Source organism: Orcinus orca, chromosome 18, assembly GCF_937001465.1.
Source record: "Orcinus orca chromosome 18, mOrcOrc1.1, whole genome shotgun sequence".
NCBI classification, from domain to species: Eukaryota; Metazoa; Chordata; class Mammalia; order Artiodactyla; family Delphinidae; genus Orcinus; species Orcinus orca.
In genome coordinates this window covers 52,911,858-52,934,771 of record NC_064576.1, presented here as the reverse complement: position 1 = coordinate 52,934,771, position 22,914 = coordinate 52,911,858, and the positions used below count along the sequence as shown (strand labels likewise).

Sequence of the window (22,914 nt, the reverse complement as noted above, 5' to 3'; positions counted from 1 at the left end):
TATTCTTCCTCTCCTCTAACAGATGGCCATGGATCCCCTGTCCCTGACCTCCATCTTCACTGCACATTGCCTTAGAGCAGATAAGGTAAGCAGACCCCGTTGCTTCCAGAAAACTTCTGGGAAAATGATCCTGACCTTCCTGGGCCTGCTCTAACTGCCTATCACCACGTCCACGTGAATGTGGGTATAAAGTTGCCCTGAGAAGGCGCCCTGTGTGGCTGGTCAGGTGTGTTTCAATGAAGACCCTGCTTCTCACATGAGTACAGTGTTGATTCTGAGAGTTTGTGCAGCCCCTGAGGTGCAAGAACCCTTCAGACCAGGTCTTCCGCACTGCTCCTGGCCTGGGGGTGGGGACAGTGAGGGGCAGGGACCTTCTTTCCCTGTTTCAAACCCAAACACCTTCCATATTGAGCTGGGCTTTAGGAAATTAAAAATAAAACCAAAAAAGCACACACAAAAAAATCTGACATTTGTATAGCACTTCAAAGCTTATAAGCAACTTCTTATACAATATTTCATTTAATTCTAATGATTTAGGAATTGTTATAACACTAGGGGGCTCAGTGATTTGCCTAATGCCACTGACTAAATGACAGAGCTGGTTTTGAATATTCAGGCCAACACCCTTTTTCCCCTGCAGGAAGGAGGGCAGAGGTCACAGAGGTGTGTGAAATGGTGGAGGGGTGTAAATGGGCCTGAAGACCACCCCTATCTCTCAGTTTCAGGAATACACCTTGAGCTCCTGAATGCCTAACCAGCTCACAACTGGGTCTGGGATAAGGAGGTCAAGAGAGAACCTTCTGGAGAAAGAAACTGTTCAACCATGGGCCTCCCGAACTGGGTCTGGGGCAGCCTCCTGCTTGGGTTCTTTCTCCTCTGTCAAGCTCACAGGGCCGGGTGATTGATAGCGCAGAGCCCTGACTGAAGTCCCAGGGCAGACACATGGCTGGTGTCTCCTTCTGAGTGGGGCTGTTGAGAGAACTCTGTGTGGAAGCAGACACTGCAAGGGAGCGGTCAGAGACAGCCTGGGCAGTAGCCAGTGAAGAGGGACTCCCCTGGGGAGAGTCACAGTCTCTAGATGGAGTTCCCTAGCTTTCCCTGGAAAGCCGCATTCAGGACAATGCGGGGGGGGGGGGGGGCAGGGGACAAATAGAGATGGCTTCTGGGCAAAAGATTGAGGCTTACTTTTCCTTCCTGGGGTCCCCAAGCTCTTCATCCACAAAGACTACTTTCATCCCATCTGTTTCAAGGAAGCGTCAAGTCGGAAACCAGATATTGGGCTTGCAAAAGCGCATTTGAGCTAAGATTTGGTAGGAGAGACCCAGATTCAAGGGCAGCTGGCAGAGTGGGGCTCAGGACCCGATGTGCAGGTGACGCAAGTTCCCGGCTGTCCTCACCTTCCTGGGTGGTCACGTGCTCTCTGGCAGCTTCCTCTTTCCCTGCACACTGGCCCCGGGGGGAAATCCCCACTGGGCACTATAAGAAGCCCTGGAGCTCCTGCAGCAGCTAGTGGCTCCAGCCTAGAGCACAAGATGAAGCCGGGCCTCCCCTGCCTGCTGGCCCTTCTGTGCCTCCTCCACTCAGATACTGCGAGCGTCGGTGGGACCATCGCCACCTCTACCCACTTCCGCACCACCGCCTCCACCTCCTTACTCACCTCTGACTTCAGCTCCACCTCCGCCTCTGGCTCTGGCTGGTCCACCCCCAGCTTCGAGTCCCAGGTGAGGATGCCCCAGAGTCTGATAGCTGCGTTCCTTCCCTTCCTCTGGCTTTTTGGGGAACTGAATATAACTTCACGGATGGCTAGGCCTGAACACTGGAGCAGAGTTACGACTCCCTTTGTTAACTGTAGGTGCCCTGAAAATGAATTAAAACCTGGGTAAAATAATTAAATTGTTAGCAGTTCTTTCGGTTCTCCGGCTGGGGGCTTTAGGGAAAGAATCTAAGCTTTCAAGAGGTTCTCAAACCTGGCTGCACCTTAGAATCGGGGCGGGGCGGAGGGGACTAAGAAAAATGAAGATGCCTGGGTTCTCTCCCAGATACCAGCTGTTAGGGGATGAGCCCTGCCAGTAGAAGCTCCAGAAAAGTGTGTCTAATTGATTTGCGGCTATCAGGGACCCACAGTGCTTTGGTTGGAGACCTGAGAGTTTCTCTGAGCCTGTTTGTAAGGGAGATGGGTGACAGAAGGAAGAGGAGGAATCCCTGGTCCTTGGGAAAGTGCTGTTACACATGCATAGTTCCCTGGAGGAGTGTTAGCTCTTTTCAGTCTTTCTTATAAGGGATCTTAAGAGCCATTTCCAGTTCAAAATGACGATAGCAGTAGCAACAAACAAGACAAACAAACAAATGAAAAACAAAGCATGCACTAGAAAGGGACTGGTCCAGCTAGCCCACATCTCTACAACGTGCAGTGAGCCTCGTTCTTTAGGGGATGAGCCCTCTTTGGATCTCCTTTGAAGAAAGGGAAATAGGCACAGAGGGGTGAGAAGTTAGGGCACAGGAAGCAGCTCCTCCCTCCATCAGCTCCGGGCTTCTCTGTAGGAGTCCTGCTCTGAGAAACCTAGGCTTTCCTTGCTAAGGTATGATTTGGGGTGGGGGAGTCTTAACTCCCCCTGAGGCTGTCCTCTGTACTTCTATGATCTTTACTCACAGGTCAGGTCACTGTTTATAGGATCATCTGAATGGAAGGGCCAACGGGAAAAGAGGAGGAAAAGACTTTTTTTTCCTTTCACCATCAGAACCTCAAAGGCAATGAAAACTTGTCAATTATGAAATGAAATGGTTTGGATAGGGCTCAGAAATGGCAGTAACAGTGTTTACTGAGTGCCTTATAAATGTCAGGACTACGTTAAGTGCATAATATATATTATCTTATTTAACCTCAGAGGTAAGTACAATTAATTGTCCCATTTTAGAGATGTGAAAACTGAGGCTTAGTGAGATGAAATCATTGGCTTAAAGTCAATAAACTAGCCAGTGATACAGCTCAAACTTAGTTGTTCATGCTCTTCACCATCTCTCTCCATGCAGCCTTCTATATTTTCATGGAGTATAGATTTAAAGTGCTTATTTTGAAGAAGGGAATGGTTTGGGAATCATCAATATGAACCAAGATTCTTTGTAGCCAGAAATCAGACATATCATTTTATTCCATGATACTAAATGACTTCTGGGGACAATGAGAACTGGTTAGCATTTAAAAAAAATTAAAATGAAAATTAATAGTATATTGTGAGGTTTTATCACCAATCAGAAACCAGCTTTTAGGTAAGGTGATCAGCTAACATAATAGAAAAGAAAATACAGGTCAAGAAACAGAGAAACTCAAAGTGTCTGTTGTTTGGTAAGAAGATAAATATTTAAAAGATAAGATAAATATTAACTACCATTAACAGTAGTTAAATTATACTTAGAGTTTTTAATTTCCTTCCTGGTTTACTTATCTCCCTCTGGTGAGTTAATATCACGACTCCAACTTCTTTTTTATGGCAGGCTAGGTGTCACTTCCGCTATAAACCCAGTTTTCTAGGGCTGCTTGATGAGCTCTTTGGAAAGTGGTGGAAAACCCCTTTATAACTGTCATTGAGCAAGTTCCAAACATATCATTTTCTGTACTTTGAAAATGTTGAGTACCATTATTTTATGCCTTGACTCTTTACAGGCACTTAGACTTGGCTGCTAATTAGAACCAATTGCAACCAATTGCAACCAATTGCAATCCCAAATGTGAGTCGCACCTTCGCTGGCGTGCTCAGAGCACTCCGCCAGCCTCAGGTGTCGCCCTCCAAAGAGGGGAGCTGCTATCACGGTCCTCAACTCACAGGCAAGAAAAGCCTCGGTGCTTTGCCTCACACAGCACCTGGCAAGAGTCAGAACCTCGAGTCACACGCTTTTGTCATCAGGCTAAAGGGCTTGTTGAGGAAAAAGACACTAAGGCTTTCATAATGACAAGGGGCCTGATTCACTGGGCCGGAAGTGGGTCTTATTTGTCTCTTATTTGTCCGGCTCCAGACCAGAGCCTGGCAAGCTGTAGACACCAGTAAATGTGAATTGAACACAGGCCGAGTGAGAACTGATCAGTGTAAGGTGTCTGTGGGGTCCACAGGGGGGTCACATACCCTTCCAAAGGCCAAGGGGACAAGGGCTTCTTTTTGTCTCCCGTCCCCCATGTGACACTCACATAGAGATTAAGCATTTGCCACAGAAAGAGACCCATCGCCATTAGTTTCATGGTCTTTGAGTGAGAGGAACAGAAATATCTCTAATGGGAAACACTGATCAAACTTATGGACCATTTGGATGTCCGCTGAGCACGCTGGGCTGATGATAAGAAGGATGGAAGGCGGGAAGTCCACTGTGCCAGGACGGAGATGTGCAATACAAGACAGCGGAATGGCTATCAGCAGGTCTCATAATTATTTGCCTGCCTTTCAGGTGAACTTCAGGATGAAAAAGTTGTGAGCTAGTAGTTTCCAGTTGATTGTCTAGAGACTGCTTGATGATTTCTACTGTTTATGGAGTTGACAGAGCTTTTCCAAGAACTCTCAGAATGGTCCAACCCTGTCTTGTGCAGCTAATCGACCTCCCCTTGTCAAAATGCGATGCAAGACCGTTTTTTTTGGTAGACAGTTATTATAATAAGCTATTTCTTCAAAAGTCCATGATGGCATGGACAGGTCCTCCTGCAAAAGCCTTGGCATGCTTGAGCTGGAGTCTTTCTGCCTTCCGTGGGAGTGATAAAACTGGTTCCCAGGGAAGCTGCTCTCTGACAGGCTCCTGGTGTGGCTTGTCTAGTCTTTATTTGTCCCTGGCAAAGACCTTTCCCTTACCCTCCTCCCAGCCACAGTGTTCAGCATAAACTTGCTTGTCCCTCCTCCTTACTCCCCAGTTTTTGCAGGTGTGGGGTGTGATTGGCAAAGAAAGTTGAGGCCAATGTCAAGAATTAATGTGGCATAGAGAGTTTTGGGTACAAATATATATATATGTGTGTGTGTGTGTGTGTGTGTGTGTGTGTGTATTTGTTCATCTTATAGAAGATTAGGTTAAAATAACAAGCAATTTGGCTGCCAAAGCCTGAATTAATTGGTTCAGAGGTCACTGATGGACTAGATCTTGATTATAGAAGCATCCAAGTCCAGCTTGTTCAAGAATCAGGGAAGGTGGTAGACATTAAATCACAGAGCACACAACCTCAGCTACAGCCAGCTGACCTCTGAAATATTGAGAAGTGTAGCCTGCATTTCTTCAAACTCTGAAAACCATCGCTCTCCCCTTGGTAGTTTCAGAAAAAGACCCTTCGGGCTGATGTTCCACAGGTGAGTTTTGGGCTGGCCGTCAGAGAAGATCATTGAAAGGCATTCAGTCGGCTGCCAAGAGTTACTCCGTAAGGCAATTGTAGCAATAAAAAAATGTTAATTGTGCCGGGATCCCCTTGGGGAAGCTCAAAGGGGACAAAAGAAAAACAGGATCTTTCAAACCTGTCATTTTAAAATATTCAGTGGCACCGAAGTGGGAGCCTGAATATATTAAAGAAACATCAAATATTTAAAAATGACTTTTCTGCAAGTGATAAGCTGGAAAACTTAAAAAGAATTTGCACAAAATCTTCAAACTCATACATTGCTCAGTTTTTAACAAATGGCTGGTTTGTCGCCATTTTGAAGGATGTTAATTATACACTTTCCCAGGTGAAGAGAGGATGTGAATTTGCATTGCATAGCTTCACTGTAACCCACATCCTTGATGTTTTTCTCACTTTCCTGGAAGGCATTGGGTTGGGGCTGGGGTAGAAGTGTGGAAAAGGAAATGAGGGTGTAGAAGGAAAAGGAGAGTGACATTTACTGATCACTTACCACGTGCCAGGGACTTGGTTTACATTACTTTGTTCCTCTTGGGAACAACCCTGTGAAGCAGGTTATATCTATTTGACAGATAAGGAAACAGAGACTTAAAGAGAATTCAGGTCCAGTAAGTGGTAGAATTGCCAACTTAGGACTTTCATCGCGTCTTCTTTTTTTTTTTTTAATAAATTTATTTATTTATATTTTTGGGCTGCGTTGGGTCTTTGTTGCTGCGCGCAGGCTTTCTCTAGTTGTGGCGAACGGGGCTACTCTTCGTGGCGGTGCGTGGGCTTCTCATTGTTGTGGCTTCTCTTGTTGCGGAGCACGGGCTCTAGGCGCGCAGGCTTCAGTAGTGGTGGCACGTGGGCTCAGTAGTTGTGGCTCGCGGGCTCCAGAGCACAGGCTTAGTAGTTGTGGCACACGGTAGTTGCTCCGCAGCATGTGGGATCTTCCTGGACCAGGGTTCGAACCCGTGTCCCCTGCATTGGCAGGCGGATTCTTAACCACTGTGCCAACAGGGAAGTCTTCTCATCATTTCTTTATTTCTTTTTCCTTACATGGGGACAGTAGTAGTTTCCTTAAAGACTCTTCCAGAAAGGAGAATGATATGGTTTGCTTAACAGGTGGAGAGGTGGCTGAACACTGAGCTACACTTGGGAGACATGGCAGCAGTTTTGGGGTGTTTCTATGATTCCATTCATTTATGTATTGAAATCCACTCGCTTGCCTCTGAGCACTCTTCTGACAAGCCAGTTTCTGTCACTTCCCTTGCCAAAGGCTCATTTCCCGGCTTATTACTGATGTTGAACTTATTTTTATTTACAGTCGTTTCCCAACTTCACTGGCTCCAAGGATGACCGTGGGACCTGCCAGTGCTCTGTTATCCTGCCAGACACCACCTTTCCTGTGGAGAGAGTGGAACGCTTGGAAATCATAGCCCAAACTATCTCCCAGAAGTTCGAGAAAGAGTTTTCTAAAGTAAGTATTTTATTCTTTTTTCCTCTTCCAACAATATCTTGTTAAGAACAAACAAAATACTTTTTATTCAGGACTTTATAAGCAGCCTTTCTTCACTGTATCAAAGAGCACATTTGCATCTAATGGAAGCTTTAGCATTTCTTTCACAGCAACCTATGGAGTTCTTTATAGCAGGAAGAGTGAGAGCACAGGGAGAAGATGGGATGGAGATGAGTCACGCCACAGGATAAACTCGCTTCAATATCATGGTGTGTGTGCAGCTGGAAAGAAGCCTGAGTTCTCCCTCTAAATTTCAACTCTGAAATCTGTATTTGGTTTTGTGGTTTCTTCCTTTTGGTCTTCTTCTTGGTCATTCCTCCAGCTTTGCCTTCTTTTCTTTCCTCTCCTCTGTCCTCTTTATGTTCTATCTTCCTGCCCTTGCATTTTTTTCAGCCTATTCTATTCCATTCCTCCTTTCCTTCATTTCTATTTCTCCTCTTGCCTCAGTCCTTTCTTTCCCTTTTCCTTCTTATTTTGTTTTTTACTTTTTTTGGTCTTCTCTTGCTTTTGGACTTTCCCCTTCCTTCTCCTCCACCCCTCCCACAAATCTCCCTCTCATCTTCCTTCCTTCCTCCCTCTTTTCCTCTCTCTTCCTCCTATTTTCTCTTCTCAATTCACTCTCTTTCTTCTCTCCCTCTCTCTCTTTCTTGGGGTTAGCCTCTATTGTCTCAGCAGGGACATTACATCAGATGCATCCAGCATTAGCCCTAAACCGAAGGCTTCCCTGGGAATTTGAAATGAGACTAGTAGGTGGCTCAGCCTTGATAAAAACCTCCACTTGACCCCCTGATTACTGCTTTCTCCAGCCAGAGGAAGTCATCTCATGGGGTTAGCCCTTCTCTGAGCTGGCTGGAGCAATGAACTTGACATTCCAGTTTTGACCCCTTTAACCTTTTTAGCCAAGTTAAAAATCAACCAAAAGAACTTCCATCTTCTGTACAGGTGAAGTCCAAGCTAGGCTATCATCACATTATGCATTATTTAATATCATTTCATTAATTTACTTACAAGGAGCTCTGGCTTCCCTGCAAGATTCAAAATAGGTTTTCCCAAGAAATTTCAGCTCAGCTACCTCAACATTGAGCCTAGCTCTCTTTTAAGACAAAAGTTCTGATGAGGCTGAGCCCCTGCTTTCAACCTCAATTGGTAGATAAATATTCTAAGTTTAAACAAGTGTCCAGGAAAATGTGTTTGACAACTCCAGGAACCTAGCTTCTTAAGAAATAAAATGTCCTTGAATTAATCAGCAGAAAAGGCACAGAACTAAATTATAAATTCCAGTCATTAATATTCATAGCATAATCAAGTACAGATAAGAAGTTATGCATATAAACATAACAAGTGGAGGAAATCCTAGGTAAAGATCTTTTCAGTTAGAGTCATTTGCTTTGAAATATTGGGAGCTACTGATTTGCATGTCTTCTTGGCTGGCAGGGATGTGAACGGCAGTTTGAAACCCCAGGCTGCTCCAGGGAGAGTTTTGTGAGTCTGGGACATTTCATTCCAATCCTGTTAAGGGGGGTCAGGTGGTATCTGCCTTGCTAATAATTGGCAGGGAAGAAGTGTGGAGTAGGTGGAAAAACTTTCGGTTCGAAAGTGTCAGTAGCTGGTTCTAAAAATAATTCATGATTGAAGCCTAAGAAAGGAATTGACCTGCCCACTGAGATTTGCATAATGGATTCGGGGTGTGACAGGTGAGGATAACAACAATAGCAGTAATAGCTTCCCTCTGCGCTTTCCCGTTCTACTCTCAAGCAACCCTTTAAGGCATATAAGCCAGTGTTCTTTTCCCCATTGTAGGGATGGAAAAACTGAGGCTCATAAGGGTAAAGAGACATAAATGTAAAGGTCTTTTGGCTGCTTAAGCCAGGTCAGGAATCTCGGTCTTCGGAATCATTCTCTTTCTTTCTTTTTTATTTTTTTCTTTTTTATTTTTTTGTGGTACGCGGGCCTCTCACTGTTGTGGCCTCTCCCGTTGCGGAGCACAGGCTCCAGACGCGCAGGCTCAGCGGCCATGGCTCACGGGCCTAGCCGCTCCGCAGCATGTGGGATCTTCCCGGACCGGGGCACGAACCCGTGTCCCCTGCATCGGCAGGCGGACTCTCAACCACTAAGTCACCAGGGAAGCCCCGGAATCATTCTCTTTCAATCATTATCTTTCCTCTCTGCCGTGCGGTTATCATGCTCTAAGAAGAGATGCACCGGGTCAGTAATGCCTTCCATCCAAAATTATCTCTTCAGCTGAGGGCTTTTGAGTTTCCAGGTGAATTACTATAGCTGTCCCTAGGTTGCCTTGGGAATCACCGTTTATCTAGAGGCCTGGGGGCACGCCCGTTTGGGCAGGCCAGTAGAAAAGGATTTGGACTGTCTTACATTGATTCATTATCTGTCAGGACAGGGAGAAGACAGGGACGGCCTCTGCCTAAGATGCTGAAAGCATTTTATACTTTTCTGTTGTTATGAGATGTCCCTGTGTAACTGTACTTAGAAAGGAGACAACTCAGAATTTTTTTTTCTCTAGAGGGTTATGGTCTTTGGGGCAAGTTATTTAATATGACACTTTTGCTAATAGTTCCTCATGCATGAGAGGGTGGAGGCAGCCTGGGAGACATTTAGGCAACCCATAAACAAACAACGTCTACGGAGCCACGTTTTGTGCAGTGAAATATAATAAATTAAAAGGTCAGATTGAAAAAAACCTGAAATCACTGTCTAATAATTGCTGTAACTTACAGGGCATCCATTACACCAGGCACTTAATATACATTATCTCTAGAGTTTACAATCATCTTGTGAGCTTGTTACCCTTACCTCTGATTTATAGGAGGAAATGTAGGCTTAGAGAAATTAAGTGATTTGTCCACGAAGTACTGAAGCCAGATTTGAGCTTAGGTGGATCTAGCTGCAAAGTGCTTCATATGTCTTGACGGCCAATTCAAGCTCAATTAATCTTGTTGTTAAAAAATATATTTAAATGACAGTATGTGGCAAAGTACCTTTATTTATTTCAATTAATCTAGCTATGGTGAGGATCACAGGTTTTGAGGAACTGGCAGAAACACAAGCCAACTAATTCTTTAGCTTAATAGCCACCTGGGCTGCATCCTTATCTATTACAAGACCACATTGACTGTATAGAGCAACAACCCCCCAAAGAGACTTTAATGCTTAGAACCCATCAATGACATGATACGTGCATAACGAACAGAAGAATGGGAGCTCTGAATGAAGGGCTGAGCGTTTGAGGGCAAGTGTAGATGAGTTGTCTAAAGCTCAAACTTGTAGTGACGGGGAGCTTTACACGAAAAATGTTGACCCAGGGAAGTGTCCCTGTAGGGCTGGACGCATATTCTTGCTACACATCCCCAGGTAAACTGAGCGCCTCTGCTGAGGCTGCACCTCCCAGGGAGAGTTGGGATGTTTCCAGAATTTTCCATTCCATCTCAACACTAGAGATTCGTACACGTGAAGAGTTTAGACTCACAATCTATTTAAATTAGTAACATTCACACCACGAAGCCTTTCTGGCCCATTCTCAAATTCTCTCCTGCCTTCTGTAACTCCATGGATGATTCCAATTTTCCTGAACATCCCGGAGCTATTCTTGACATTCCAGTGAAGCCCAGTTCTTGAAGGAACCTCAAGATTTCCCCCAAACAGATCTGTAGAGACCCTTTACTTTGGGGCAGAACCAGGGCAGGCCCACCATACGTTCTCTGAGGTTTGCAGTGAGAATCTGGGAGAGCCACATTTTATTTAGCAGAAATGACAGTCGAACCACTTATTTTTTATAGAACAACAGCTGTGATATGCCACCAAAATGTGCCAGGAAAGCTGAGGGTGTTTCATTCGTTCCAAGAGCTGGCAAGACCAAATGCCAAGAATATTCATTTCGCAAACTTCCATTTCTGCCATCGGTTGGCACTCCATTATTATTATTTTTTTTCTCACAGCCAATGTTTTATGCCTGATTTTTGGAGGAATTGAAACCTGGCTACCTTATATATGTGTTTGTACTTTTGAGTGGGACTTGCTAGGTATATATATATATATATTTTAACCTCCTTATCCACCAAAATGTCACCAGCCTTATCAGCCTCATCTGATGGCAATGAGCATCAGTTGCCGAAGGAGATACACGAGCAGTGCCAAGGGCTGCGTTTTCAACTTTCATTAAAATCCTCTTTGCCTGAAGCCCTAGCCCTTTAGGTTCATGGCCTATGTGTCTAATTTGTACAGTGGGGTTAAGTGGAAAGGCTAAAAGGACAGAAGTTAGGGCTGCTTTTGGTATTAGAAAGATTAGAGGCTGACATCTGGCTCTGAATTCATCCAGGCCCCGTGGATCAGCTTCTTGACATTAGTGAAGTTTGGGGGAAAAGTATTACTTCTCTTCACATTTTTAAAAAGCATATAAAACCGGCAACTTTTAATGAGCAGGTCCTTAAAAAAGCCATGGCATTTCTTTTAGAGATCAGATACGGAAAGAACCACCAACGGTGTTTATTGAAATATCCATTTGGAGATTCCAATTATACACTAAATCACCATGGGAATTTTTGGAAGTATTTTAACTTAATGATCAGACATTCAAAAATATGCAACAAATGTGTAATTTAAAGGTCTGATTGCAATAATCAGTTCTTGGAATAAACTTGGAATAAATATGTGGGTGCACTTAATGAAATGTGCACTTTACAGTTGCACATACCCTCACATATTGTGGAGTTAGTTGGATCTTTTTTTTAAATTGAAGTATAGTTGATTTACAATGTTGTGTTAGTTTCAGGTGTACAGCAAAGTGATTCAGTTATACACACACACATATATATATATGTATTTTTTTAAGATTCTTTTCCTTATAGGTTATTTCAAAATATTGAGTATAGTTCCCTGTGCTATACAGTATGTTCTTGTTAGTTACTAAATAGACATTTCACCAGAGAAGATATCAGATGGCCAAAAAGCACATGAAAAGATGCTCAACATTGCTAATTATTAGTGAAATGCAAATCAAAGCTACAATACCTCGCATGGGTCAGAATGACCATCATCAAAAAGTCTACAAATACTAAATGCTGGAGAGGGTGTGGAGAAAAGGGAACCCTCTTGCACTGTTGGCAGGAATGTAAATTGGTACAGACACTATGGAGAACAGTATGGAGGTTTCTTTAAAAACTAAAAATAGAGCTACCATATGATCCAGCAATCCCACTCCTGGGCATATACCTGGAGAAAACCATAATTTGTAAGTTGAGTCTTTATGTCACTCTATAGAAGGCAGAGGGGCTCAAAACTCATTGCATTTGGTGATCAACAAAGGAATTCTTCTCAGAGCATTTCTCCCTCTTCTAGAAAATACTTAGATTTAGAGCGGTGTTTCTAAATGGAGGGAAGGGGATGATGGTGGTGATTTTGCCCCTGGGGGACATTTAGCAATGTCTGGGGCATTCTTGGTTGTCACAGCTGGGGGGTGGGTAGGTGCTATTGGCATCTAGAGGCCAGGGATACTGCTAAACATCCTATACTACACAAAAAGCCCCCCACAAGAAAGAACAATCTATTCCCAAATGTAAATAGTGCTGAGGTTGGGAAACCCTGATTTAGAGCATGTGTACTAAGCAGAGGAGGGCGGGCAAAAGACTGATTCAAACGAGTTTAGTTTGGGGTGCTAGTATCTTCAAACATTAAAATGGAGATTAAAATGTACTTGCGAATGATGATTCTGCAGCACAATTATTTTTAGTCTAGGCAAGTGCAAAATCCACCCTCTCCCCCACTGTAATAATAACTTCTTTGTATTTGGATAGATTTTAAAAAATATTTAGGTAAATATATTTTTGATCCATTTCTTTAATTAAAAAAGATCGAAGGCAATCAAATAGTCCCCAAGGACTTGGTTAGTGGAGGAAAGCTGTATGACATCGCTCTGAAAACTGACTTGAGCTGTTTGATTCCCCTCTAGGTGAAGGAGTATGTGCAATTAATCAGCGTGTATGAAAAGAAACTCTCAAACCTAACCGTCCGAATAGAGATCATGGAAAAAGATACCATTTCTTACACTGAACTGGACTTTGAGCTGATCAAGGTAGAAGTGAAGGAGATGGAGAAACTGATCGAACAGCTGAAGGTTGGTTTTGTTGGAAGCTCAGTGATTGTCGACCAGCTGGAAGTGGAGGTAAGGAATGAAATCACTTCTTGTGCATTAATAATGTCTCTTCAGTGAGCAAGTGCTAGGATCAGGATCGGAGTCCCTCTTCTGACGTCTAATGCTGTACTCTCTCATGACCGCCTGGCAAGGCCCGTGTTCTGTTTTGGATGGACACCTGGCTTTGAACAGTAAATTACACACGTTGGGAACATGCTGATTGAGGAGTAGGTGTTGTCTAATGGTCAGAGTCCTGCCCCAAAACCAAATGGCCTTTCAGTGTCTCTAGAAAGGAGATGACATAAGTGTGAACAACTCCATGGCCAAGCTAGATCAAGGGGTCTTCTCTGTTCTGGATTTATCCTCATGGGACTGGAAGACCACGGTTTTGGATTTGCTAGGTCTGTTTCTCCTTTTGAATGATCACACAGTCCTGATCCCTCTTGGAATGCTTCTCTACATACTCCACAAGCCTCTTTAAAGGAGTTTCTTGTGAGGATGTTTTGCGAAGCCTTTTAAGCTCTGTGGATAAACACTATCCCATTAATGTTATGCTTGGGTAATTTATTGTTTATTTTTTTAAACATCTTTATTGGAGTGCAATTGTTTTACAATGGTGTGTTACTTTCTGCCTTATAACAAAGTGACTCAGCTATACATATACACATATCCCCATATCCCCTCCCTCTTGCATCTCCCTCCCACCCTCCCTATCCCACCCCTCTAGGTGGTCACAAAGCACCGATCTGATCTCCCTGTGCTATGCGGCTGCTTCCCACTAGCTATCTATTTTACATTTGGTAGTGTATATATGTCCATGCCACTCTCTCACTTCGTCCCAGCTTACCCTTCTCCCTCCCTGTGTCCTCAAGTCCATTCTCTACGGCTGTGTCTTTATTCCTGTCCTGCCCCTAGGTTCTTCAGAACCTTTTTGTTTTTTTTAAGATTCCATATATATGTGTTAGCATACAGTTTTTGTTTTTCTCTTTCTGACTTACTTCACTCTGTATGATGACTCTAGGTCCATCCATCTCAGTACAAGTAACTCAATTTCATTTCTTTTTATGGCTGAGTAATATTCCATTGTATATATGTGCCACATCTTCTTTATCCATTCATCTGTCAATGGACATTAGGTTGCTTCCATGTCCTGGCTATTGTAAATAGAGCTGCAGTGAACATTGTGGTACATGACTCTTTTTGAATTATGGTTTTCTCAGGGTATATCCCCAGTAGTGGGATTGCTGGGTCGTATGGTAGCTCTATTTTTAGTTTTTAATGAACCTCCGTACTGTTCTCCATAGTGGCTGTATCAATTTACATTCCCACCAACAGTGCAAGAGGCTTCCCTTTTCTCCACACCCTCTCCAACATTTATTGTTTGTAGATTTTGTGCTTGGGTGATTTATATCAACGAGAATTTACTAGCCCAGTCATGACATGGGCTGTCATTGAGAATTCCGGTTCTGTATTTTAGAATTTAGGTTTTCTCTGGCCCTCACCATTCATTAGAAACTTAATTATAGTACGACATGAGTAAACACGAGTTTATAGGGGAAGGTTATTAGAGATGAACTTTAATGGACACTTGTGGATACTTAGACGGAGCCTGTTCTCTGTTATTAAAGCTGTTAAAATCTTTGCCATTTTCTTCTTGTCACGCACATCGGCCTGCAATCTGACAGGCATTCACGCTAAACCATGAAATGTATTCTTCCAAATGAAACCAGTCAGAAGAATCTCAGGTGTATTCTCTGGCAATGTTTCCCTAAGTGACATATTCAGCCCTGAATGTTTATGAAGGAAATTGCGCAATAATATAAAGTCACTCTGAATTTTGATTTCCTTAGATAAGGAATATGACTCTCATGGTGGAGAAGCTTGAGACGCTAGACAAAAACAATGTCCTTGCCATTCGCCGACAAATCCTGGCTCTGAAGAACAAACTCAAGGAATGTGAGGACTCTAAAGTCGGAAGCCTTCCTGCCCTACCCCCTCCCCCTGCACCAGGTAAGGGGGCCCCATCTTTACCAGGCCCCATGAGGAGCTAAGGGTTGGGTGGGGAAGGGCTCTGGGATTGTGGAGGTGAAGGAAGGATGGGAGTTTTGCGGCTCTGAGTTTACTCTTCCCTGCTTTTAAATCTCACCTACCAGAGCTCTACATACTGTCATGTCCTGGGGCGCACAGAAGAAATGTCTCTACGGTGATTGTCTGGTTATCAGGGGCCCGGGGAAAGCCTCTGCAATCCGCTAGGCTTCCCCTCCGGGCTGTCCTGTGGATTGTAAGGGCTGATTGGCTCATTTATGTGATGAGCTGGGTTACGCCTTGAATCCTCCATCCCTCCTTCCTTCCTTCCCTCCTTCCGTCCACCTCTTTATTTCTCCTTCCTGCTTTCCTTAAATGCACGTGCTGTGGAGTGCCTCCCAGGATTCAGTGAGGATTTAACGGATGGCTCCGCATGCCCAGTACATGAGGGTGTGTCCTGCCGTCCCTCCTGGACTGTGAGTTCTTGCAGGGCAAAGACGGCGTGATCCTCTCTAAGGAATCATCCTTGGAGGGGGATAAGTGTAGCGTAGAGGTGGGTGCTCATAAATACCTCCTTGAATGGACTGGTGGAGTGTAGGGGTCAGGGGCGTGGCATTGTGACCCCAAAAGCCTGAACTTTCCAGCTATGTAGCCACAGCAGAAAGGTTCTTAATCTCCTCCTTGGTAAAACGGGAGAACAGTAATACCTACTTGGCAGCGTTGCTGTGAGGATTCATAAAACAAGTCTTGGGAGACCCAGAGCTCTGCGATCGGCATTTATACACTGGCGATTGTATTTGTTGTTAATGAGGATAATTGAAGTGAACATCTTGCTGCCAACAAAAGCAGTGCTAGATCCGTGTGTGTTCCGGCACGTCCCTCCAGGAGAACTAAAGCCGCAGGGTCCAGCCCTGGAGCCAGGGTCATAGGGAAGCTCTCTTTGCACATCCTGAGCATCTCAGCCTGAACGGGGACAGTATCTGTTAATCAGATCGTACAGCTCTTGTTATTTTCATTCATTCCCATTGTCACCACCTGCTTCCTTTTGGGCCATGCGTTTCTGGATCCTTGTCAGTGTCGCTGGTTTCTTTAAGGCTTTAATTAAATACTGCCACAGTTATAAGCCTCTTGGTGTTGTTCAGAGCCCTACCTTCCCTCCTTCTGCAGTTGGGAATCTGTCACAGTATGACATGCAGAGGAGGTTTGGGACAAAGGCCATGCTCTGTCCTCTAACAAACCAGGCTAAATGTGGTCTGGGATCAAAGGTGTCAACGTCGTCATTGGAAATGAGAGCTCATTCTGCGGGGCCACGGAGGGCTCCCTGAGGGCAGGAATCAAGCAGCGACCACTCCTGATACTACCTGAGCAAGTCTTTCTTTCTTTCCTCTATCCCTCCTGTCCTTTTTTCTTTCTCTCTCTTTTTAAACCTCAGCAAATTGTCCTCATGAAATAGCTTTTTCTGCCACAGTTTTCTATGCATCCCTTGGAATGAGGACATTTTGGAGCAGGAAAGAACATTCAGGGCTGTCATGTCTCAGAGGAGGGGACTAGTGGTGAGGATACTGCTTTTCCTGACGCCACACAGGCAGCTGGTGACAGAGCTGAGGCCGAAGTGCAAGGCCCCTTGCTCCCTGTCATCTCAGGACCTCGAGGGTTAGGCGTCAGTAACTCAAGGCCGGCGGTGGGGGAGAAAGTACATGGCTTAGTATCTAAGGAAGAAAACAGTGAGTCTGTTTTCTTATTTTTGTTAGCCTTTTTTTTATCTAGAACTTTCCCCCACGTCCTCACACTTAGACTTTTGTGAGCCAGCCCAGCCCAGCTGTGTTGTTTAAACAAATTGGACGAGATTTCCTCTCACTTTCCCACAACCTTGGCTGTAGCTGGATCCCTGCCAAGCCACTTGGCCCTCCTCCAGCTCTGTTCATATTATATTTATGATGTTTATATTAAACTGACTTTTTGTCATGGTTTGAAATCAATTTCTTTCACTTGCTCTCTTTCTGTTTGGATTGGTTGATAATGCAGAATTGGAAAGTCCCCAGGCACCACAAAGTTGTGAGCCTGTGGAGACTTTAATTAAAGTTACTCACTATTATGGGACTTTAAAATCTGGCCTGTCTGCTTTTTTTCACTGCAGAGTTGCGCGGAACAAAAAACACTCTATGCAAGTTTCAGCTATAAAGTAATTCTGTGCTCTCTTGGGCCCTCTGGGCAGCTGCAGTTCGCTACCCCAGCGGTCAGCTTGATCTGAGAGCCAGTACATAGCATTAGGGCTCAATAAAATGTGCTTTATAGATGGCTTCTGCTGCAAATGGCATCCTTTTCTGCTTCATTTCATAGAACTTTCTAATCTAAAATAATTGGCCTTGCGCTCATTAACTGTTTTTCCTGAAAACAACTGCCTTCAGTTTCTCTCTGTTCTCCCCCTGAATCTAAAGGACTGCAGATAGGAAAATGCGATGTGAATGCCCAGGGGTCATCACTGTTGTGCTCAAAGATGCAAGGATCTGTGCTGGCATATAGTAGGTGCACAGTAAATGGTCCACGAAAGATGTAGGGTGACCGGTCAAAATTCCAAGCCTAGAGAGGAGCAGAGTGTTAGGTAACACATATCCATTTCATCTTAATCATTTTATGATTATAACCATTTTAATTGTATTATCGTCTTTGCTCAAAGTTCACTGGCCCAGGTGAGAGAGGGCATTGATGGATCCAAGATTAAGTTTCCTCTGCTGGTATATAATCTTTAGCTTTAAAAAAAAAAAGTGCTACTGGCCATGAGACTTTAAAAAAGCCAAGTTGGAGTATTTTAAAATCTCACCATGTGGCCTCCCAGGATATTTTCAGAATACCATGGCAATATCTAATAAATTGCATGACAAAGAAGAGATTGCCAACCAAGGCTATCCGGTGTAGAGGGTTCCCTGCATTACGTTCAGTGGATTGAATACCAGGCTCTTGGAAACTTTCAGTTATGTACCAGGGTAAAGAGCTAGTGTTTTATAAATAAGGGTAAGGTGAGTTTGGGGGATTTCATCAGTTTTTATTTCCACAAACATAATTTGGTGTCACTGGGTAGCTGGTCCTGTTCTGGGCACTCGGGTTATCAGGGTAAGTACAGAAACCTCCAGAAACCACTATCTTGGAGGGGAAGCAGTCGTGTAAACCTTCAGTTGTAACATGGATGTGATTATAATGCTGACCGTTATCATTTATTGAGTCAAATGTACATGTCTTCTGTCTACTCTTCCTCACAATTCTGCAGAGTATGTATTCTTATTTTTCCTTTAACGTAAGGAAACTGAGGCTCAGAAGGTTGGGTAACTTGCTCAAGGATACGCGGTTCATAAGTGCTGGAGTCAGGATTTGAATTGGAATCTGGCAATGTTTTCAGTGTACCAGGCTGCCCTCCACAGATGCTGTAATGGAGAGAGAGGTGCACCTGTGATTCCTAGAGTGACAAGAAAGTTGCAAGAAGTCACCAACCTGATTAACACCAAATTAGCTTGGCTTTTTTGCTTGCGGAGTAGCTGAAAGGGTACCTTCGTTCTCATTTCTATGGTGTGTTCTCTTCCATCAGGAAGTGCAAAATGATTCATTGGTTTTTCATAGTTCTCGGGTCAGGGTTGGGCAGTGGGCTGTTGTTCCACTGGTAGGATAAAGTTGGCATAAAGAAAGAAAAGAATGGAGTATCTCTAAGACCTTGAAATGCAGGCTGGGAAAGGGTACAAGATTAGAAAGGGCGGGGAGAAGCTTGGTGTAGAAAGGGTGGGCGGATGGGGTCTCTGCTTGCGCTAGATGAGCAGTGGGCACTGGGCCGGCTGTCAGTTTCACTCATATTTCTAAGACGGTTTGTCGCCAGGAGTCGAGGAAACCCGCCATAGCCTTGTCAGCAGTTTGTCACTGCTGTAGCCACATCTGTAGCATGGACAAGAATACTTAGTTTTCTTCTTATTTCCACTTCCTTTGATGAGAGCCAGGGCTCTAAAAATGGTCTAAAGGAGATAGAGGATAAAAACAAAAAGGACAGGAGATGTTTAAAGTTGTTGTGGGGTGAGGAAAAGAGATTTAAATGACCTACAGTTTTAATATTTATACCAGGTACAATTTTAATCACCTGGTCAACTTGTGAAATGATGAGACGTTAGTAGTAGTAGTAGTAGTGATTTTTAAGAGAAGTTTATTTTGGTTCCTTCATATCTAAGGATTTCCACATCTAGGACAGAATAGTTTATTTTCTTTAATCCCATGATAAAATGCTTGAATGTGTTATATGCCTCGTAAGTTTTCCTTAAATAATTTGTTGCTGTTGGTTTGGAATCTTTCCTTTCAAGGAGGGCAAGATTCAATTAAGCAAATAATGCCTGAGTCTTCTAACCTGCAAGGAAAAAGTGACTTTCTTTTATTTCCTCGGAGTGAAATGTAGTTGAATAAATAAGTTCTCGGGAAGATATTTTAACTAGAAAATCCAGTTTGTAACATATGGAAACTCAAACAGTTTTTGTTATCATTAAGCTGAACACACCGCTAACTCTATTTTAATAATTCATGCATTGTTTCATAAACAAAAGCAAACAAGCATTCATCTGAGAGATCACTTTTAGAAGAGGAAATAATAATTTATAATTTTATTATTTCTTTAGAGGAGAGCAGTCTCTTAGCTGAACACACGTTGCTTTTTTATTTATGAAATGGTGCATGCATTATTAAAATAAAGCCGTGACTGTGTTCTGCTTAATGATATGCAAAATTATTTGAGGTTAGGTACAGAGTGGTTTCATTTCTCTACCTGTTGTATGGCTGGCTGGCTTTCCCACCAACTGCGGATTTATGAGAGCATTTAAGGAGCACGTATTTAATTCCAGGACCAAAAAGCCCCAACAGATTGGAAAAATAAAAGCAGGATTTCTAGTGATGGTTTCATCTCTGAACAGTCCTTGAATGAGGAGGGGAGAAAGGGGAGGCATTTAGCAAGGAAAGGAATGGGTCTTTCCATATGTGTCAGAGGCCGGGACTCAGAGGCGAATGCTTTGCATCCCCTTGCTCCCCACAATGTTAATCTCGGGCAATTCTTTGGAGCTCTGCTTCTGGCCCAAGCCCACCTCACACACTCTCCATGGCACCCTGATTCCCTCCAAGCATTTAAAGGATGAGGGAAAATGATCTCAAATGTATCTGAAGTTGACTTTTCTCTGTAATTCCAATAAAATTTATGACCAGTTTTTTAAGGGTATTTGTTAAGATTCCAGAAAATGTGTGTTCACATCTTTAGATAGCTATTGTAAAAATACTGGAGGAATTTTATTTTATTTTTTATAGCTCATAAATGGTCTGGGTTGGCAGGCATTTCAGAGGGAGGGCTCTGCAAAGGGCCAAATTGCCCAGACTGAGTTATGCACCCAAGTGTTACAGAGAATGTAGATTCAGGGACCGGTGAGTCTGGTCCCACTTGATTGTACACATTGTGACAATGACAGCAACAGAATGGGAACGACGAAGTGCTTGCCTGTCATTCTGTGGCACAGTAGACTATGGCTTATGAACAGCAAGGCCCACCTTGTAACTGTGCAGTGAGATGGGTCACCAAGTGATCTATGTGATCGGCTATGTTTTGGGCACAGAGCAGGCAATGTTGCCCTATAATAACTTCCATGGCTTCTCAAGGCTGAAATCCCACCATTAGAGGACCGTTAGAGGACCTCTTAGAGGTCCATTAGGAGACCATCTTTCTGTATCTTTTAAAATGCCATAGTACAAACTTCCTCTTTTGAGAGTAGCTTGGGGCATCATTGGTACCTGGTGTGGATATGCCCTTGGGGTCCCAGGGAAGGGCAGAGGGTGAAGGGAAGAAAGACTTGCCTAGGACAGACTTCTCCTTCATCCCAATTCTCCCTGACCCTGGTGAATAGCAACTTCTGGCTTTATGAAAATAGGGTAGCATTCTCACCTGATCTTACTTTCTTGATTTCTCTATAAGGAAAAGGAAATAAAATAATATTGGCAAAACGCTTTCTCGTAGAAGAAAATATATTAAATTCACCAAGTCCTCCTTTCTACTTTCTGGGCCCTCAACGCTTCTTAATATGGCTCTTGGGAATTTCATTATCCCCATTTTCCAGACTGAAAGCTCATTCATGTAAATAGAAGGTAGTGCTCTCTAGAACTGACAGCGGGTTTGCATTGAGACAGAAACCAAGAGTAGGTTTTGCCTCTTCTCCATCAGGACCACGGTTGTCATTGAACATTGACAAGAAAAATGTTTATGGATTCCTTTGGTTCTTAGGATATTAAACTGTTTGTATCTTGTCATTCATTTTCTCTAAGAATGCCCTTTTATTTGCTTGTTCCTCTAGGGAGCTGTGCTCACGGCGGTGTGGTGAACATCAGCAGGCCGGTTATAGTTCAGCTCAACTGGAGAGGATCTAGCTATCTGTACGGTGCCTGGGGTCGGGATTACTCTCCTCAGCACCCAGGCAAAGGGCGGTACTGGGTGGCACCTTTGGATACTGATGGGAGAACTTTGCAATATTATAGAATCTACAATACACTGGATGATTTGCTCTTGTACACAAATGCCCGAGAGAACTGGTTAAACTATGGCCAAGGTGGTGGTGTAGTAGTTTATAAGAATAACATGTATGTCAACTGGTACGGCACCCAGAACATTGCCAAAGTTAACCTGACCACTGCCTCAGTTGCTTTGACTCAAACTCTCCCTGATGCTGCCTATAATAACCGCTTTTCTTATGCTAATGTTGGTTGGCAAGATATCGACTTGGCTGTGGATGAGAATGGATTGTGGGTGACTTATGCAACTGAAGCCAGCACTGGTAACATGGTGATTAGCAAACTCAACGACACCACACTTGAGGTGCTAAACACTTGGCATACCAAGCAGTATAAACCATCTGTTACTAACACATTCATGGTGTGTGGGGTTCTGTATGCCACCCGTACTCTGAACACCAGAACAGAAGAGATTTTCTACTACTATGACACAAGCACAGGGAAAGAGGGTAAACTTAACATTGTAATGCAGAAGGTGAAGGAAAAACTGCAGAGTATTAACTATCATCCTTTCGAGCAGAAACTTTTTGTCTATAATGATGGTTACCTTCTGAATTATGATCTTGTCTTCCAACAGATACCCCAGTAATCTTGTATGTGTTAGGGTGGAGAGAAATAAAATTTTTTTTCACAAAAAATGGTCTTCTCCACTTATTTAGGTATCTGTGGGGGAGTGAGGGATGAGGAAGCAGGGCGGGGCTCAGGATTCAAAAGTGTATCTGCTTAGTTGTAATGTTTGGGAGCAGAGTTCTACCACACTAGAGACTTAGGACATTGCCCTGATTGGATGAGTTCTCTTGGAAGCCACCTGCTTCCTGGGATGCATTTCTCAACTGAAATAAGGTCATTTCAGGGTGGGCGGGTTGTCAGAGGTCTCGGGGCATCATGGTTCTAAGGAAGCCTTCGGTGAGGTGACATCTGGAAATTAAGGAACTTAGAGAACTCTGTATGGCTTTGGGGATTCTTTGTACAAAAGAGAGGGCTCAAGGACCAGTTCCCCTCCATATAGCTTGGTTAATTCTTCCACACCTGAAAGAAATCTGGGGCTTAATTAGGCAGATTAATATCTGAAACTCCTTGAGGGTCCAAATCTCCAACTTTGTTTTTCTTACTAGCATGTGGAATGATGTTTTTTATGTATCAGATAAGTAAATTCAGTGTGCTTGTATTCTATCTGTGAAATGCTCTGAGTTTTCTGGAGAAAAGTCCTTTTAGGCATTAAATTATCTAATCAGTCCCAGATGGATCTGCAGAGGAGGCACTTGGGTTTTTCTTTTCTCTTTTGACCTTCATAAGAGTCAGTAGAAGACTCTTACCTCA

At 43.6% G+C, this 22,914-nt stretch overlaps 1 protein-coding gene across 1 annotated transcript; it reads left to right on the top strand.

Moving 5' to 3' along the window:
* The first annotated feature begins 1,575 nt into the window (after positions 1-1,575).
* OLFM4 (olfactomedin 4) lies at positions 1,576-22,254 on the top strand. The gene is made up of 5 exons (XM_004274540.4): positions 1,576-1,721; positions 6,666-6,818; positions 12,820-13,032; positions 14,853-15,012; positions 21,381-22,254. The coding sequence occupies exons 3-5, from the start codon at positions 12,892-12,894 to the stop codon at positions 22,181-22,183; spliced, it is 1,104 nt and encodes a 367-aa protein (XP_004274588.1). The 5' UTR covers positions 1,576-1,721; positions 6,666-6,818; positions 12,820-12,891; the 3' UTR covers positions 22,184-22,254.
* The last annotated feature ends 660 nt before the right edge of the window (positions 22,255-22,914 follow it).

Bases quoted from the DNA above. Each gene is read 5' to 3' on its own strand.
- OLFM4 (XM_004274540.4), top strand. From the start codon at position 12,892: ATGGAAAAAGATACCATTTCTTACACTGAACTGGACTTTGAGCTGATC. The intron at 13,033-14,852 runs GTAAGGAATGAA...TGATTTCCTTAG, and splicing joins TCGACCAGCTGGAAGTGGAG to ATAAGGAATATGACTCTCAT. The intron at 15,013-21,380 runs GTAAGGGGGCCC...TTGTTCCTCTAG, and splicing joins ACCCCCTCCCCCTGCACCAG to GGAGCTGTGCTCACGGCGGT.